This window comes from Lepisma saccharinum, chromosome 6, assembly GCF_977018435.1.
Source record: "Lepisma saccharinum chromosome 6, izLepSacc3.1, whole genome shotgun sequence".
Taxonomy (NCBI): domain Eukaryota; kingdom Metazoa; phylum Arthropoda; class Insecta; order Zygentoma; family Lepismatidae; genus Lepisma; species Lepisma saccharinum.
Genome location: NC_139234.1, coordinates 93001209 through 93021102, shown reverse-complemented (window position 1 = coordinate 93021102; position 19894 = coordinate 93001209). Strand labels below are relative to the sequence as shown.

Sequence of the window (19894 nt, the reverse complement as noted above, 5' to 3'; positions counted from 1 at the left end):
AAACGATTCTTTCACCTTTTACTGATATTTTCAAGACTGCTATTCAGAGATTGAGATTAAGAAATAAAACTATCAGTAATTTTAGAGCATTTGTTAGGCTACAGTTTTGCAACGAAGACTTTCAAATATAGTGCATGGTTGGAGGGGACCGAGGTGTCAAATATGGCGCAAGTCGCCACGCCACGCCAACTTCTTCAAATTTAGATATTTTGATCTGTAATTAGCACAGCACCTAGGTACTTATTGCATTTGAATGAAATCAGTATGAATTTTACATGTCTTTTCAGATCAGTGCCCCGTCTCAGATGTTTCAGATTTGAGAGAAGAACCTAAGACTGAAGGTAAGAGGGGAGACCCCCCCCCCCGAGAAGTCTAAGATATCGATCATGCCTCGACCTTGCCACCTAAAACTAAACTAAACTCCTCCCAACGTAAAAATATGTCACACGTGAACGTAAGAATGAATGGTGTTACCTCTCTCTGATGTCTAACACCAAGCCATCAGCCCTGAACATGACGCTTAAAACAAACAGTAAACTTTTAAAAAATCTAAATGTCCAAGAAATAAAAGTTCCTTCCTTCCCAGGAGAGGAGGTGGTTCATACACTCCAAAGTTTGCAGCTTTAAAGTCAGAAAGGGCAGAGAACTAATGTCTGATGGTGTATCGAGACGATACTTATCTCTCTCTAGTCTCGTCTTTTTCTGTCCTATCACAAAGAAAATATAAATTAGTAAAGAAAACGTAAGGAGAGAAATAAAACTTACTAGTCTTTTGATTCTATATTAGGCGACTAAGTGCAGTGCAGTGATTTTCCGAAGCGATCTTACAGTCGGTGTACTTTCTGCAAATGATTTACATGTATACCTAGGTATATGCACAGTTATATCGCTTGGTGCGGAAGAAGATCTAAACTCATCACTAGAATTTCCAGAGTAAATGTCGAAACACGCCTTCTGCAGTTATTCTACTCTGAACAATGACTGTGTCGTTTGACCAAGAAAGGGAAGGGGAGATTTCCAAGAACTTTCAAGGTGCACCTATTCTCATGGCCGATGACTTTTTGACAGCAAGGGGTCCTCAAAGAAAGCTCGTCTTCGGAAAGTGCACCGGAAAATTTAAAGTTAAGCTATCCTCTGTCCCCTTCCACCGGTGTATTGTTATATGTGAACGCACTTGTAGGTACAAAACCTGGCAGCCTTCAAAGAAAATGAAACAGAAGCGGAGAATTCCTACGGGGATACTTCATTTGCAGAGACCTGACTGCGATGTCACGTGCTTCTTGCTGTTAACGGAACTTGAGTGCACATTCAGAAATCTAGTGCAAAAATATTTTTCCAATTTTTTCCACCATCAACATTTTACCTAGAAGGCTCAAGCCCCATTTGCCCCCCTGGTTCAGAGTCCTTGCATCCGTATAATGTAGTTGTAGATGGATAAGAAGAGATTTAAAATTAAGTTGCTCTCTGCCCCCTTCCCATCGAGGTACACTGGGTTTATTGTTTCACACCGACCGCGCCTGTACGTACAAAACCTGATAGATTCAAAGGAAAACTGGAAACCGAAGCGGCGAATTCCTAATGGGATAATTCCACCTTACACTTGATATCCGGAGACGTGGCTGCGAGTCTTATCTGCACATAGATATTTCTGTTACGTACTTCTTGTTGGTAGCGAAAACTTGAGTCCACGTTCATTTAACTAATGCAAAAATATTTTTACAATTTTCTTTAAATCGAAACGTAAGTTGGAAAAAGTCTCATTTTTAGCACGCCACAGGGGGGAGGGGGCAAAGAGACTATCTTGCCCCCCTCAATGATGAGTGGGGGGCAAGTTGTCCCCCCTGTCCCCCGGTTCCGACGTCCCTGTCTCTTATCAGCAGCAGTGGCGACTCGTGGATTTGTTCATGGGCGGAGTTTGAGCTTTTGCTTTGGGGGGGGGGGGCAGACTTTGGGAGAAGCATATGATGTACGTACAAACATGTAACAACTCAGATTTTTTTTTTACAAATCAAGGAAACTAGCGCACTTCCACATGTGAACCGTTAGTGGCACGGCAAATGTCAAACCGGTTGTCAGCCTCAAACACGTTTTGAAGCATGTGCGGGGTAATGTTGCTTACTGCAACCACAATTCTTTCACGCAAGTCTTGCAAATCTCTAACCGGTGTACAGTAAACTTTGTCCTTAACACACCCCCACAACAAAAAATCACACATAGTGAGGTCTGGTGACCATGGGGGCCATTCAATAAAATTCGAACCTCTTCCTATCCATTTTCCATTGAAATGCTCGTCCAGGAGGTCTCTAACGAGATTTGAGAAATTAACCGGTTTCGCGTAACTGTTTTTCCCATTTCTTTATTGAAATGTACGATGGAACTACTTCTTTAGCACCTAAATCATAACTTGCACGAAATCGTCTCTGCACAAGTGTCACAGACTTCACTCCAGACAACGTTAAAACACAAAACACATTTTTTTTGGCGACCACATGACGAATGGCTACTGAGAATCTGATATCAGTTTTCAAGACATTCTGGCTACTGCGGATGCGCAACTACCACTGAATGTGTTGCTAAAAAAATCTGAGTCATTCTTTAAAATGAAACAACAACAATCACATCATTCTGACAGTTTGTTTAGAAGTTATGAATTTTTCTTTTATTATACGTATAAGCGGGACACGCTGTATATATAATGAGAGAGAGGTAGATTGTATAGTGAACACATTTTCGGGTCTGGCCCCTCCCTCAAAAAGATCCTGGGTAGCCTACGAGTCTGAATGCAACTGTAGTATAAAACTTCACATTCACCTCAGTAAAACCATCATTTTCACAATACAGTATTGCGAGCGAAGCGAGCAAGAAAGTTTTAACATCCATTTCCTTGCAGGCTTTCAAGAATATTAATTTAATGGGGTGTCAATACTTTCTTAGGATCCCGCGATATTTAATCTTTTCCAGCCAGTGGCGTGCCCAGGGGGGTGGTTGGTGGGGGTTAAACCCCCCCATTGGTTTCGTCATTTAAAAAAAATTCAAAGCAGAAATACATTTTATTTCATAAATTGCCAATATTGTAAAATGTTTACATTTGGCAATGAGAAATGTATTGCTTCTTCAATTACTTTTGATAATATTGGAGTTGAGTTACAGCAATGCACAAGCATTCATTCATTCCTTAGTCACTGAAAAGGAAGGAGAATTTCCTTCTCAGTATGGTCAAGAAAAGAGCCGCAACCCTTGGAATGCGAACTGAAGGAATCCCTCCTCCCCTTTCTTTCACCCACGATGACCCTCTTAGGAGAATGACCCTCCCTTTCCTGTTACGACAGTGCTGCTAACTTCCCTTTTCTTTCTTTCCCCTTCTTATACCATTTATACCAGCAGAGCAAAGTTCTGTGAGATTTGAATCACTACAATTAGTAGCAAAGTAACTCAAAATCTTATTTCGCACCTGGATGCATATTTATTTCAAAATATCAATAATTATAATAATAATAATAATTGTTGCAGGCAGTAGTGAGGCATGGTTTTACGAAGTAGGCAATCGATGTTTTGTACAATAGCATGCCGGGAGGAAGGGAGGGATGCGTTATATAGCGCAACTGGCCCAGTCAGTTTCATAAACAAAATAAAAGCAATTAATATGCCAAAATATTATACGTTTTACTCTTGTGCTCTTTACAAATTAGATATTTTTTTCGCAACCAATTTCCAGCCTTCAGTTTATTGAATTTTCTTGTAACATGTGTGAAAGATCTCGCTTGAATTTGTGCGTAAATAATTTAGCAGTTGCCAACACTACTGAGACTGACACTACTGGTTGCTGTCAACACTGGTGACGTAATTTGAGCTGGACCAAGCTGGATGCATGGTTCAGACATTCGACCGCCCGGTATCTTTCTCCCAAGTCCTGGTGTTCACTGGGGTTGTAGCGAGTTGCAGTCTGCAAGGTAGCAAGTCGAAGTGGTCGTGTTGTGTGTTACGTTTCTGCATGTGTAATAGATTTTTGAGGTGGAACTAAAGATGGATAGAAAAAAGAGGAGAAATACATTATTAGATTATTTCAAAAAGAAACAAAAAATGGAAGTTGAAGCTTCACCTTCCACAAATAGAACGTCAGAAAAGGTCGATTTAAGTTCAGAGGAATTCCATCCGAATTGCGAGAGTGAAACGTGCGAACTTTCAGACTCTTGATATTCAACAAGAAGGCATAACAGAAGATATTGCAAACCTTGTTGCAAAATTATGTCAAGGAACTGTCGAGGTAAGTGACGTTCATTATTTGATAGCAGATATATCCATAGGCGGATTTAGAATTGTTTTTCTGGGAGGGCACAGCATGTGCTGTAAGCATACAATCGTGTGTGTGCAGGGGAGGGGTGTGCCCGCGTGTGTATGTCTGGAAGACGTGTGTAGGATGTCACCCTATATCACCAATAAACTTTCGCAGGGCGAGAGAACATGATGATGAACAAGTTTCCTCAATGATTTCAGGGGCCTCACCGATGGTGGTGTAATCAAAGAGGTCCTGGGTTTGATCCCCTGTGAAGGTGCATTGCACAGTGGTACGTATCCCGATTTAAACTTTAAGACCAGTCCCGATTAACGTATCTGAATATAAAATGGACTTTAAAATCATTTACTTTTTGTTTTGTTCACGAACCCTCGAAAAACGATATTACCTATCTTATAGATCCACCAAGGTATTTGAAACCCTGTCGTCGGAGCAGTGGCACTAATGTCGCTAGTGTATATGTGTGCAACCACATTATAAAATCACGGTTGGCATGGACAGTTTTATTATTTTGTAGGAAAGGGATAAAGTTTGTATTACGACACGGGATAGACTAGATAGGCATCGTATTAACTGTAAATATTCCTTACAAATCTTCTGAATATTTCTCTTGTACAAACGCAACAAATACAATAAGTAATATACGTGTGCAGTAATAAATTCATTTTCTGAAAGCATCTTTTCTGGCATCAGTGGTCGAAGTAGGGGATGCTGCCTTCAGTTAAGAAAGTTTCACAAATCATACCCCCAATTAGAATAATTTTCATATTGAGCATCCTCCACCTACTGTATTGTCTCCATGTTGATCCATACAAGGATGTACCCCCTCGTATTTCCAAAATCGATCAAACATCCCCTCCCTTTTCGGCTACGAATTTGCATTTCGAGCACTGTCTGGCAAGATTTTGTCGGGCTCAGTGACAGATCCTGTGGTGCGGTACTGGGCTTCGGAGCGGAAGGGGGGAGTGGCCCCTTCAACAGTTGGTTTCGCAGTTCCATAACGTTAACATTATACAAAATTCCTCTCCATAGACCTAATATGAAAATGAATATGACACATTAATGGCACTGTAGTAGAAAATGTTAATTACTGAAGCGGTTCGTATTTGTTTGTCGACTGTCAAACAAATGTTTTGACCAATAATATAATAATACAATGCCAAAAATGTACACAATATTTAGCAAAACCATCTCCACAACAAGTACAATGTTGATTGAATTGATGTTTTAAATCCACTTTATGCACAGTAAGGCTAATCGGGACTGGGCCTAAAGTTTAAAGTGAGATCCGAACCACTATTAGCCTCCACCGGGTATTGAACCCGGGACACCTTGATTACAAGGCGACGACGCTCACACTGAAATGAAACTGTGGTATCGTCATCTTACAGCAATGCAAAGACGTCTAGTAAATGCTCTTGAAGCAATTGATATGTGCAGTGAAGTAATATTTCCCTGGGTAAACACACGTTTGCTCATATTATGTACAATCCCGGTAACAACAACATCAAATGAGAAATCATTCTCAACTTTGAGGCACTTGAAGACCTATCTTCGAAATACCATTTGCGAAGAAAGATTAAATGGGTTAGCTGCTCTGAACATTCACCGTGATATAAAAGTTACTTGTGACGACATACTGTCAGAACTCGCACAGAAATCTCGGTGCCTAAATTTCAGAATTTAAATTGTTGAACTGTGGTACCTTATTTATTACTGTCTTTAAGACATCAAGTAGTCTTAATCTCTTTAATGTTGTTACAATGTTGAGTGCACATACTTTTTGTTTAAAAATTATATTTGAGCAATTAAATATAAAATATTAATAATTTGGAAATATTGAAGCAGGTGCTTTTATATGATGCAATAAAAACATGAAGCATCCATAGCAAATACATTGATTGCGTTCGTTGGGGGTAAAATCCAAGTATATTAATTATCTAATTTATTACAAGAAATTTGACCTGTGAACTGGAAAATGTGTTAGATTCATAACCCCCCCCCCCTTACGAAAATCCTGGGCACGCGCCTGTTTCCAGCTTCTATTTTGGCACGTTCGGGGTCGAAAACGTGTGGATATCCGTATATACAGTGTCCAAAATTTAATGTTCGAACTCTCCACTACAGAAATCCCTTGACAATCTAAGATTTAATTGACACTTTATCAAGAGCTTCCTATCTCCCCGTTTAAATTTAATACTCAATCCTACCAACAACATTTCCATGCCCATTTTAGACTTACTGTTAATATTGAAGAGTGAATATTACCTATTGAAAAAAAAAAATTCTCAGCCTCAACACCAGAATTTCCGCAACAGCCTAAGACAATACAAGAATTCGATACCCCCTCAATTTAATTCTCAATCCCTCTAACTAAAATACCCGCCATAATCTAATAGCTAGAGTTGGATACTGTCCCCCCCCCAACGTTTAATTCAGAATCCCCCCAAGAACCCAGGTGTCAATTAAGGCCTAAAATGTAAGAGTTGGAAATTTCTCCCCTTCCCCGCCCCCCTCGATAATACCCTTAAACGCTTTCTTTTCTTCATCTAATGGATTAAATACGGTGCATTTAAGGTGTAAAATTTGTACATATATTTTGGAGAAATATATAATGTTGAATTTTATATTATTTAAAGGGGGAAGAATCCCCCCGAAAATCTCGATGGCGCAACCTGCGCCATAATCCCCCAGGTGGGCACCCCTGGTTATGCCAACAAATACAGTGGCCGCTCGCGACAACTTGAGCTCTGGGGAAAGTAGAAATCCGGGGGGGGGGGGGGGGCGGGCATATGGGTTTTGTCAAGGAAAAGTCAGGCCCGTGCAGCAAAATTCCAACGTTGACATCTACAAATGTAAACAATTAACTGGTCACTCAGTTTAAATGTAGATTTGCATAATTCGGCGAAAGGAGGTTCTACATTGCGAAGCCAGGCAAGAAATGTGGGAGAAGCACAAGCCTCGTTTCCAAAGATACTCTCCGATATCCGTGGCGGAGTGGATAGCACAGCGCGCTACGACGCGAGGAGCCCCGGGTTTGAATTTCGGCCTGTAGATGGTAGTGTTTTTGTGATTGTCTCTTCATCAATATTATCATATCTTCACTCATCTTCGCGATTAGCTAAAAGTGGTAAGGAAAGCGAAGTAAAATAAACCAAATCAATAAATCCAATTTGGATAAAGGGGTTAAAAATTCATTGATGGATTTTATTTATTTTTCTTCGCTTTTGTGCCCCTTTTGGCTAATCGCGAAGATGAGAATGACTACCACCAAATGGAAAAGAGGAGGTATTCATTTCTAGTCTGTGGTAGAAGGCTTCTGATGGCAACCATTGGCGTAACGCAGTTTCCTGTGGCCTTCCTCAAGTAAAATATTTGGGGCCCTTAGCGAAAAAAAATATATGGAGAATATCATGACGTTACGCATTGATGATGTCAGAAGGATGGACAGACGTTTTAACCAAGTAACTTCCATTACGAAAAGGAGAGAGAAGGAAATGGGGGAAAGAGGAGCTCGCAGCATTGCGTAGAAAGCAAACATGGCTGTAATTGGTTATAGCGATATACTTTCTTGTCAATTAATACAACGTAGTGTATATACAGCTTTACTAAGAAATGCTCTTGGTTATCAGGCATTCTGGTAACATATATTGGGAATAGCAAGAAATTAGTGTAGTTGCAAACACTAAATTTGAAAAAACGGAGAACTCATTATGAGGGTTGTCACTGCCTCCGCGGTCAACTCGAATACTTTCTCCCCAGAGCTCAAATTGTGGCGCGAGACCTATAGGTCCCAACGAAGTTAAAATTTTGCTAGGTCTAGAAATACGTATTATGCTAGGGTTGGCATCACTGAGTGAGGAAACCACTGGAGCCTCCTCGCGGTCTCACAAAACGGGGCAACTCCCCTCCTTCCCTTGCACTGCCCCTCATCCATCTGGCTGTAGTATGACGATAAACCTTCCTCAGCGACAGGCAGCAGATCTAGAGCGAGCAAGTCATAGCAGATTGGCTCTTGGCAGTCGAGTAGTGAACCTACATTGAACTCATTATTTTATAACCCTCATTAAACTCTTAAAAAGTAGGGAACTGAAAATAAGTATAAATGAACTGTAGGAAGTTCCTCACTTCCTACATGGAGGAATCGCCCCTGATCAGCAGCCACCATCTGAAGGTGAAAAACTTGGGGGATAGAAGTCCTGATGATGAATTTACCAGTATATGACAACTTATTATACAGATGTTTAATCCTGCTGCGGAAGTAAAATTAATTACCACTATACGCTATTTGAATTAGATATTTCCAGGATTTTGGGGGTCTACAGCCCCCCGTGCCCTCTCCCTGGCTACGTGCTTATGTGAAGTAGTGATTTAGCGATTAAACTACAATGTTTTCACCGTTTTTTAATCACCAACTCACACGCATTCTTTAAAAACGTCTGGTTCAAAATATTGCAAAAAATTGAGTGAAGGAAATTCCCTCTTGTGCCAAGAAATGTAAGAAATAGTTATAGTTGCAGTTATAAATTTCAAAAATAACTTATTTTATTTGTAACCTCTCTGTGGGGGATGTTTGCGTAATATTTTTGTTTGTGTTTTAAGTCCACTTTATGCGCAGTAAGACTAATCGGGACTGAACCTACAGTTTAAAGTTGGATCCGAAGCACTTGTGCCTCCACCAGACATCGAATCCGGGATCCCTTGATTACAAGGCGACGACGTTACCACTATTTTTTATTTAATCTCACTTTTCATTCAGGACAAGCGAACACAAACATTCATGTCATAACCAGGATTCGAACCCGAGTCCCCTTGATTACAAGGCGAGGCGATGACATTACCACTACGTCATCTTGGAGGCCATTTTATCAGCTAGGGTTTGTATCCTCCGCATCCCCTCCACTTCTAGGAATGATTGTCCCCCTGTTGCCGGAGGCTGACAACAATGTCTGAACTAACGATTCTACTCCACGCGCTTTCCAGAATTCACCAGCGTGCATCAGACTGGCTAATAAAAAATGACGTCATATTCAATGAAATCCGGAAAGCTGCATGGCCGAGTATGGTGACACGCCCGTAGCAACAGTAAAAACAAGCGTATATTTCACTGCTGCCACGGAATTTGTCTGCTAGCCAATGACAGACGACAGTTGCGGCGATTGGGTTCCAAAACCAGGGGGGCAAGGTGCCAAAAATGGGGGGGCAAAGACAGTATATTTCCCTTTGTATATAAGGTTTAGCATATTGCGGGGGCAAGTGGCGAAAAGTGAGGGGCAACTGTTCCCCCTCGCCTCCCCTAATCGCGACCACTGACAGACGATGTTATAGTGGAACCACGAACAAAACAACGTGCGCAGACCCGCGACTCCTGTGCACCGTACTCCCGCGAGAAGGGGAGGGGAGAGTTTACCATGCTTCCTTATGGCCCGAGGTGGAGGGAAGAAGGGAAAGCTGCGCGGGGACTTTTCGTCCCAAGGTTTTTTGCCTTGTGGTCGATCTATAGAAGATTTTTAAGAACAGATTAAACAGTGGTTCCCTGGGACGCCGTGGATGGCTTACAGGGGCGCGGCGAAATAACACTAAGAGCGCTGCGGAAATATCTTGAAGGACGGCGCGAGGGGTGGGCGAGGGTGGGCAAGCGCCCAGCCAAAAATTCCTCTGCCCCCCCGGTTGCCCACCCGAAAGAAATAAAGACATAAGTGTTTAGGAAAATGTCAATGAATCAATAAAAAAGGATATTCTTGTATTGACTTCGTACACGTTTTTCTTATGAATATTGTCGAAAGGCTCACAAATTCTTCTCTAAGAAGTTTCGCTGTTTTTGGATTTACATTAGTTTACTAAGATAAAGAAATTCGATAGAAAATACGTTCATGAATAATACCTGGTCCCGGGTTCGATACCCGGTGGAGGCACAAGTGGTTCGGATCCCACTTTAAACTGTAGGTCCAGTCCCGATTAACCTTACTGTGCATAAAGTGGACTTAAAACACCAACTCAAACAAACAAACAATGAATAATACCTGTCAATTTTATCTTATTTAAAACTTTATGATGCAGTTAACAGTTCTGTGGCTTTCACGTTTTCCCAGGCGAGGAGTACAAAATCGTACAGGATAAAACAAATATCTAAAAACAACCAAACATGTAAATAAAAACACTATTTTCGCGTTATTTACATGTTGTATGAAAATAACTTCGATCCATGACAAGGCTTCCTCATCCGAACGATTTTGATAGTGCAATAATCCGTGGGTGCCAACCTAATATCGGTGGCGCAACCACAAGGGAGGTAGGGGGGCATTGTTACCCAACCTTGGACGGAAATCAATTCAGGGAACGAAGGTGGGGGGATGGGGCAAACATTTAAGTAAAAAAAGCAAGACTAGCAGAATCTAAGAGTAGCAGGACAATAGGATACTCAAGATGGAATTAGTTTTCACACATTTCTTGCATTTTTCTTCCAGATGGCCAAGGGCACCTGCGGGGGGGGGGGGGGCACAGAGGCAAATTATCCCTTTAAATTCAAATTTTATACAAACAAAAACACGTTTCGTAAAATTGTCTTGCTCGTTTCGCTCGCATTGTCTGCTTTTCTTAGTCTTGTCAAGTTCAGAGCCATAGCTAGGGGCGGCTGTAGTCGGCCGTTGGAGCCGAAAAATCTAAATGAAATACAAATGTCATCCCGAAATTAATGCCTTCACCTTAATAACATTGTTATCGGATTGCAATGTAACTTCACACACATATAATGCGATATGTTACTAATGCACACAATATTTCATTTGTGGTCAACTAAATAAACATGTATAGCAGAGAAAAAGAGCTGTAATCGAGTTCTTGCAAATATAGGGTTGTCGAGCACCAGAGATCCATAGTAGGCTGCAGGCGGCATATGGAGAGGACCCAATTGACATTAGCAATGTTAGAAAATGGATGGAGAAGTTCCGAGAGGGGGAAACCTCGGTGGCGGATAAACATCGAAGTGGCAGACCTGCAACCTCAGTGACGGATGAAAACCGAGAAAGAGTGACGATGTTCTGGGACAGAGAGGGTATCATCTGCACGGACTTCTCGGAACGTTGTGCAACAGTGAACAGTGCTCGCTATGTGCAGGCTTTAAAAAAGTTGATGGCCGCTATTCGACGAAAAAGAAAGCACATTCCACTGGACAGTGTTGTTTTGCACCACGAGAATACCCGTCTCCATGTGTCAATGGAAACGTCACAGGCCATTGCCAAAATGGGGTGGTCAGTAATGCACCTACTCCCTTACAGTCCTGATGTAGCCCCACCGGAATTCCATTTGTTTGCCTCTCTCAAAAACAACCTTCGCGTGGACAGCATTTCCATGACGTGGAAGACATTAAAATAGCTGTTAATAAATGGGTCAAAAAACAACCTCCGACTTTTTTCCAGAGCGGATTTCGGCATTGGGTTGAACACACCAGCTAAAAGAAATGGGTAAAGAAATAAAAACGAAATCGGGAGAAAGGAGAGAGAGAGGAAGAGAGAATGCATGACTGTGAAACTTTATATATATATATACACACGTATTTGCAGGGTTGGCAAAATTTGTGTTTTTTTTAAAAAGAACAAAACAAACTGTTTTTTTTGTTTAAAACATGTTTTTTTTGTTTTAAACATAGTTTTAAACATGAGTTTAAAAAAACATGTTTTAAACATGTTTTAAACAAAAGAAAGTCAACTTTTTCCCAGTAAATTATAGTTAAAGTCGTTAAAGAAAAAATACTCATTTTTATGAGTGTAGCGGCGGCAAGGAGAGTTTATTTACCTTTGGAGATAAGGTTTACCATACTGCAGGGTGTGCGGGACACAATTTTTTGGGTCGGAACGGAAAATTCTTCAAATCCCGACATTCGGGACGGAAAAAATTCTCAATTTCCCGACAAAGTCGGGAAATTTTCGGGACGGGATATGTTCGAAATTTCCCAAAGCTCTTGAAATCTCGAATTCTACACGTAATTTCCATCTTAAGTGCTTGTTTTTGCACTTCTGGTACAAAACTAACAATTTCCGATAAGTTCCAGACATTTACAATGCAGAAAACGTCGAGAATTGACGACTTTTTAAAATGACCATTCGGTATTTCCCGACTGCTTGGGATCCCGAAAAGTCGGGAAATCATTTCCCGAAGTCGCGATCGGGCCGGGAATTTTTGCCCCAGGCACGTAACCAGGAATTCTTTGTAGGGGGGGGGGGGGCGAAGTCAATCCTAGAGGGGGTAATTTCTTAATATATTGTGTCACATTGGCAGATATAGCAGGGTACACAGAGGCACTTGCCCCCTCCCCCAAAAGAGATAAGTGGATGATATCTTGGAACTGCAACGATCAATAAAAACTTCGAGCAGCATCAAATAGCAACATTTCGATAATGATCTTTCCAGATTGTCAAAGAATCAGTGGCGTGCCCAAAGGGGGGACTAGTGGGAGTTATACCCCTCCCCTTTTAGTCCAATATTTTAAAAAAAATAACGTCAAAGGCAGGAAAATATGGCAAAATGAGGAATGACTACTTAAAAATGTAGACATAACCCCTCCCTTTCGAAAATCCTGGACACGCCACTTCAAAGAATATAAAGTTTAACATAAATAAGCTAATAGAGACTGTATCAACTTGATATCTACAGGTCGATAATGTTAATAGATGATTAACATGTACCAACAGCTTTGGGCCTCTCTGCAAAACTGATTAGGGGAGCCCTTTATAAATCATGCTTCATAATGATTCCCTCTGGTTTCCAGGATGCAAGATTTTTACTCACAAAGGTATCTAATGTGAATCCAACACCACCATTGTATTGTGTTATGTAAGAAAAATCGAATTAATCAAATAATAATGGTTACATATTATTTACACTTTGATGAATTGTGTAAAAATTTGTAATACATTTTTTGTACTTGCTAAAACATTAAAGCATGGGTCCCTTAGTTCACCACGGACTCTATTTCCTTCAAAGGGGAGACTCTTGCATCACTACAGACAATGTTTGCCTACTGGTTACGTTAACCATTTTGCAAAATATTGTGTGAATGATATAGTTGAAATACATGTTTTGACACCTGACAAACAAATAGGAATCCCCTGACTGATCAATGACTTCTTGGATTACAGTGTCATCTTTAATATTTCATATTAAATTTCATAGAAAGAAATTGTTTTAATAGGGCGCAAATAACTTTACGGGGTGCCATGGCATTCTCTTTAACATTTTTTTTTACTATAGATCATTTGGCTCCCAGGGCCGACTCCCGCCGCCCCATAGCTATGGCTCTGAACATGAACTATAAGAATAGCAGATATTGCGAGCGAAGCGAGCAAGGACATTTTACGAAATGTATTGTTATTTGTATAAAATTTGAAATGGAGGGGGGCTATTGCCCCTTGCAAGTCCCCTTGGCCGTCTGTAAGAAAAATGCAAGGAACACGTAAAAACTAATTCCATCATGAGTATCCGAATGTCCTGCTATTCTTAGATTCTCCTAGTCTTGTTTTTTTACTTCAATGTTTGCTTCCCATAGAATGGACTTCCGTCCAAGGTGGGGGGGGGGCAATGCCCCATGCCCCCCTGTGGTTTCGGCACTGTTTGTGAGTGTCTCTTCATCAATTTCACGTCATCAGTCATTGTTGCCATTAGCTAGAAGTGGCAGAAATGCAACGATACGTAACAAAACTCAAATATACACTCCCTCTCTCTATCACATGAAGCAAAAATTTAAGCAGTTCCAAGTTCATAGCAACACATCCCAAGAAAAACATCCGACACCTTTACGCACTTTTAATACAAGACTACTCAAAATGTCACAACTCTTCTAGATACTGAAAATTGCGAAATCATTTTCCGAAGTCTGAATCTGGAAGGGAATTCCCCCCTCCCCCAATCATGATACGACATTATACGGAATCCCACACACCCTAATAAATCACAAAATCAATAAGTGTCTTTGTTATGTTGCTAGAGTAACACATGATATAATTGTAAAGATTATTGAGAATTTCAGGTAGGAATGTGTTCTGTATTTTTCACAGATGTGCCAAAGCAGGCTCTCAGGGAGGGGCAGTTGCCCCCTGCCCCCCTCTAGCTACGGGCCTGTTTTGCCCCCGATCCCGGTCCCGACTTTTCGGGATCCCGCACACCTGTACTGCAGGGACAAAGGTTGGGGGTAATAGCCCCCTTTTTCCGCCACTGTTGATGTAGGTTAGGATTCATATTCATCTAAATTTCAAGAAACTAAATATTATTGAATTACTATCCTCGTCCTGGAAAAATCAAGGTGAAATATTTCCTGCTGCCTGAACAGTTTATATAGCAGAAAACAACCTGCAGTGTCATAATAAATTCTCCAGATCAATTTATCTTTCCAAGTACAAAATTATGTTACCAGAAGTAACCATCTGCGCTTCATTCAGTTATACAAACCAATGAATCGTATCGCAAGAGAAATAAAAATCACGTCATGATCAAAATCACGCATTGTGTATTCAGATATTAGTTTCCAGCTTCCACCTGTCTCAAACTTACAGGACGGTAGGAAACAAAGAACTGAGAAGTTTCGATTTCTACAGTAAAGCACGGGTCTTTCTTGTCGCACAACAGTTTTGCTACCTTGTGCATACAACGTAGGCATGTGCCATAAAATTAAAAAGCTTTCTCCCGTGACGTCAGAACAAAATGTTGGTCAAGTGTTGTGCGATAAGTGAGACCCATAAAGCACGGATTAATTGACACAGATTCAATGAAAAAACAGGGTTGCCAAACAAAAAAAATATCATAGATTATAAAATATTAAGTACCAAAATGTGTTTTAAACACTTCTAAAAAAAACATGTTTAAAACACATTGTTTTAAACGTTTAAAACATTTGTAAAAAAAACAAAGCCGTGTGTTTTAAACGTTTAAAACAAAGTGTTTTAAACACTTTTGTTTTAAACATGCCAACCCTGCGTATTTGTATATTAGTGTGTAGTATGCGTGTGCGTGTACTTTACATCTATTCACCCTAATTTAACAATATGTGAATCCTGCCCAACCTGTCAAAATTTTCTGGCGCCGCCCCTGCTTGAGACACTAAGGGCGCCGTGAAACAAAAAGAACTTTGGGAACCCCTGGATTAAGACATTTTGCATTTAGAACGGATTATATGTGGAATTTTTAAGTGAGTTTTGTCTTTCTGTGTTAACAACATTGCTTACTGCTCTTATTTTTATCGCACAATACGATTCCAACCTTGCCTTAGCCAGCGTTCTGACGTCACCAAGCAATATATTGTTATTGTTAGGCTAAATGCCTAATTTGTTAGGTTGGGATTGTTAAGTTTAGTTTTGTTAGCATAAATAATATATTTGTAGTGTATTTATGCTAAGAGAATCAAACCTTACAGACCTACCCTAACAACGTCAGCAATTTAGATCTGACGTCAGAACATGAAGTTGGAATCGTGTTGTGCGATAAGAGAGATCCATGTTTACTGCTTAATGAAGAAGAAAAATGGCGTCGAACGTGGTAGGTTGATTTGACAGTTGTAAGAATAATAAAATGATATTACAGACATTAAATTAGTATCAAATAAAGCATATTTTGAAATTTTACTTTCTATGTAATAACGGTATTTCCTATTTTTTTGTGTGGACTTGAATACAGAAGAAAATTGCTATATATTTTTATTGTTTCACATAATTTTTTTCCTACTGTGTGCACTAATCACGACGATTAGGATGAAACTGCATCTACCATTCCAGAAATAAGTCACAACGACCCCAATTTTTTTTTGGTAAGAAAAACTTAATAGATAATATTTCAAGTTCTGTTATACAGGTTTGTTAAACACAAAACTGTTTTTCGTAGCTAATTTTGCAAAGATAACACATTTTTCAATCTTCATCTTTTCAGTAGAGATAGATACAGTGTGAAAATCAATACGAAGTTTTTAAAATTCCTATGTCTCTTTCATGGGTCTAATCAGTTATTTACAATACGGTCTTCTGTATGCTATGGTATTCGCAGAACATTTGAATGCATTTGCAGTAAAATGTCAACTGGTTTTTTTTTTCCCGTTGCTCTGTGGCCTGGTGATGGCTGAATCTACAATCGATTCTTGGTTCAAGTAAGCCATAACGAATTGCAATCACTACAAGCAGTTACAAGAGCAAACTGAGGAAATTAGTCACAGTAGAAGTGGAAACTTGTCACATACAAACACACAAGAAAGATGCACATACCTTGCTGAGGTCTTCACTGACAAGGACACAAAACAGCAACGTAAAGAACACACAACATCTGTAGTAACTTCATAACTCTCATAGAGAATACAGAAATGGGTAGTAGCTATCTGGGAAGATATTTTGGGTCGGGTACCCTATTCTACACCCTCGAATTTTAAATTTTTTTTTTCTTTCATTATGAAGGTTATGTGATCCTATTTCTGAATAAAAAAACATTGGAGCGCGGAAAGAAGTATTTACGACTCTACAGCCGTTTGAAGTGGCGATTTTGTCGTTTGCAATAGTTCGGACGTATTTTTAACTATGTTCGCCGCGCTTTCTTTTTTCGATGAATTTAGGAGTGAATTGAGTGCTAATGGAACCTAACCTAACAGGCCTAACCTAACCTTGTGTGAATGGTTTGTGGGGCTATCCGTGGATGGTTTTTGGGGCTACGAGTGAAAGGTTTCCGGGCGTTATCGCACATTTACCAAGGCATTAAAAATTAGCCGGTGTCACCTGCCCCCAACACTATTTCTCACTTTTGTCGCATTGACTCATGAAGAAACAAAAATTAGCCAAATTTAATGCTGAAAGTAAAGCTGAGAAGTTAACTTACCTCTTTTCCCCAAGGCCAGGCATTGCAGGTGGAAGTTGAAACTAAAAGTCGTTAAGTGCAGTCAGTCGTATGCAATAAGTCGTCTTTTTTGTCCTTTTCCACAGAATGTCATAAATAATATATTGAAATCACAAATTATCCCATTGCACAAGTCATTCATAAGAAGAAAAAAATGCAAATTATCCCATTGCAGAAGTCAAACATAAGAAGAAGAAAAAAATGTTCAGACCTGCGCCTGTGACATGAATCCAAGATTCGCCATGATCAAATCGCTGCAAAACCGTTTCGACGTTACATAAGGAATGTAAATATTGAAAAACGTAAGTTTTATAGCACGTAGATCTTAAAAAATTACTTTCCGCGCTATTTAGAAACATCGTATGTTATGAAGAACTAATTTTCTTAACGATAATATGTGAAATGTCCGAAAAATCGAGGGTGTAGAAAAGGGTACCCGAGCCGATATTTTGTAACTACTCTTGTGTGGGATTCAAAAAAACTGTAAAAATCTGATAGTCCCCGGACACCTATAACTTTTTCGTTTTGTGAATTTTTGACATTCGTACTTACCCATCTGCTTCGTGGAACATTCTTGGGTATAATTTAACAATACAGGGAATTTCTCCAATTTGTTTGAAATTTCGGATACTTACTAATTTGGGTCTCCTAATCACGAATCTGCACTTAAAGTTTGGCGCTCACGTATAGAAATTCCTGAATTATGGCTAGCCCACGGACCATTGGCGCTAGCCCCACGAACCATTGGTGCGTGGTTAGGTTAGGCTAGGTTAGGTTAGGAAACATAGTTAAATTTTAGGGTCGTAGTAATATCAGGAATATATATATTTCGTTCTTTAAGTATTCGAAACAGAAAATCTTGCGATAAATAATGAGCAATTGTGCATTGTCGGTTGCGATGACTGACCCTCTTATTTTGCAATTTTGACACGTGAGCACCAAATTTTAACTTCAGATTCGTGATTAGGAGCCCTAATTTAGTGAGTATGCCGAATTTCAAACAAAATGGAGAAATTCCCGGTATTGTAAAATCGCTCCCAGCCTCACCGTGTTTTCACGAGAACATGACGTGTCGAGTATTTTTAATTTTTTTTTTAACTATGCTTGCCTAACCTAACCTAACCTTACGGAAAAGGGTTTTTGGGGCTAACGTCAATGGTTTGTGACGTATTAGCATAACTTCAAATCTGGGCACGAAAGTAGATATTTTCCGGTGAACGAGGTTGCAACACTGCATAAATCGACAAAACACACTCAGAACGCCCCCTAAACCAGTACACTATCACGACCATAATGTGTTACAGATTCGAAACAACAAGTAACAGTAAGTACTCGTAAATCTAAGAAATAGACATTGATATGTATTATTTCACTTTAGGAAATGTTTCACATTCGAAAATAACACGTTAGCAATGTAAAGAAGTCTGAAATATATGATTCGTAGGTGTTTCCCTCATACGATAATAGTACCGCAATTTTTTTTTTTAAAGTGTTTTTGTAACTGAAGAACGTACGTTTCTGCGAATGGTTTGTGGGGCTACGTGTCAATGGTTCGTAGTGTTATGTGTCAATGGTTCGTGGGGCTATGTAAGAATGGTGTGTGGAGCTATGCATATTTTTTTTTAAACCAATTTTTATCTATTGTAACCTGTACGTGACCCTACCTAACCTAACCTTACTGGAAATGGTTCGTGGGGCTATGCGTCAATGGTTGAATTTCCACTATGAAACATTCCCACATCACCAAAACACCTTCCAGATGTTAGACAATGCTACAGGAACCGTAAGTAGTTTCTTCTGTAAAAATGAAGAAATCTGTCCGTGGAATATCAGGCTAGTACCGAAAAAACTCCACCATATTAGTTAAGGATTCAGTGAAATAAATTACATAATATTAGTGTCATTCAGGAGCAGGGATGGTTCAGACAAACAGCATTTTTGATTGCCATAAGGTTACTCAGATCTATTCATGGAACATTTGATCGCAAGTGGCAAGATTGAGAATATAGGGAACTTTATGCCACAGATCCCTATTGTTCTGAACTAATCATGGTACACACACATTTTTTACATGGTTAGATTTCCATTCATGTCTGTTAACACATACTTCCGAGTCTTTGTGATTACCTAACTACATGTTTTCTGGAGAACAATTTTTTCTTTCTGTATACTCCTATATGTTTCTTTGTAAGCAGCTATTTATTTACTGTTGTCTTGCTTTTGTTGTTTGGTTAGGCAGGTCAGATTTAGGGCTCTTAGCATTCAAACATCCCTACATGGTTCTGTTAGGTTGATCAGGTTTAGGCCTCTTAGCATTAAAATAATGTTCATAAATGCTTCCACCATCTGATCATGTAATATGTGGTCTCAAGCTTAAAACTGCCTCAAAAAACAGCGGGAAGTGCCCAATTGCATGCAGAGTTGTTCACATTGTGATGAAAGAAAACAATTTGCACTCTTTTAACCATAAAAATATAGGATGTTCCAATGATTTTTTTTTCTGAATGAACTTGTGTTACCTGTTGAAGTAATGCGTACAAATGTTGCGCAATCAATTACCAATAGTTTGAATCAAATTATTAATTGCAGGGGAGCTAAACCCTGTACCAGCTAACTGTAGACCAGGCGAATGAGAACAAAGTGTCTGTTCAGGTAGTGATGCGAGACATCTTCACCAATGAACAGTGAGAGAAATGGGATTGCGTAATTGGCAACTAGAGTTACCCGATTTTCCTGCTT

The 19894-nt window shown here is 39.8% G+C and overlaps 1 protein-coding gene across 1 annotated transcript in view; it reads left to right on the top strand.

Moving 5' to 3' along the window:
- The first annotated feature begins 15681 nt into the window (after positions 1-15681).
- The window catches only part of LOC145989495 (zinc finger matrin-type protein 2), a 28412-nt gene continuing 24199 nt past the window's right edge, over positions 15682-19894 (top strand). Inside the window, exon 1 of the mRNA XM_083124849.1 lies at positions 15682-15820. Coding sequence (XP_082980975.1) covers positions 15806-15820 — 15 coding nt within the window. The 5' untranslated portion in view covers positions 15682-15805. The remainder of the gene's footprint in view (positions 15821-19894) is intronic.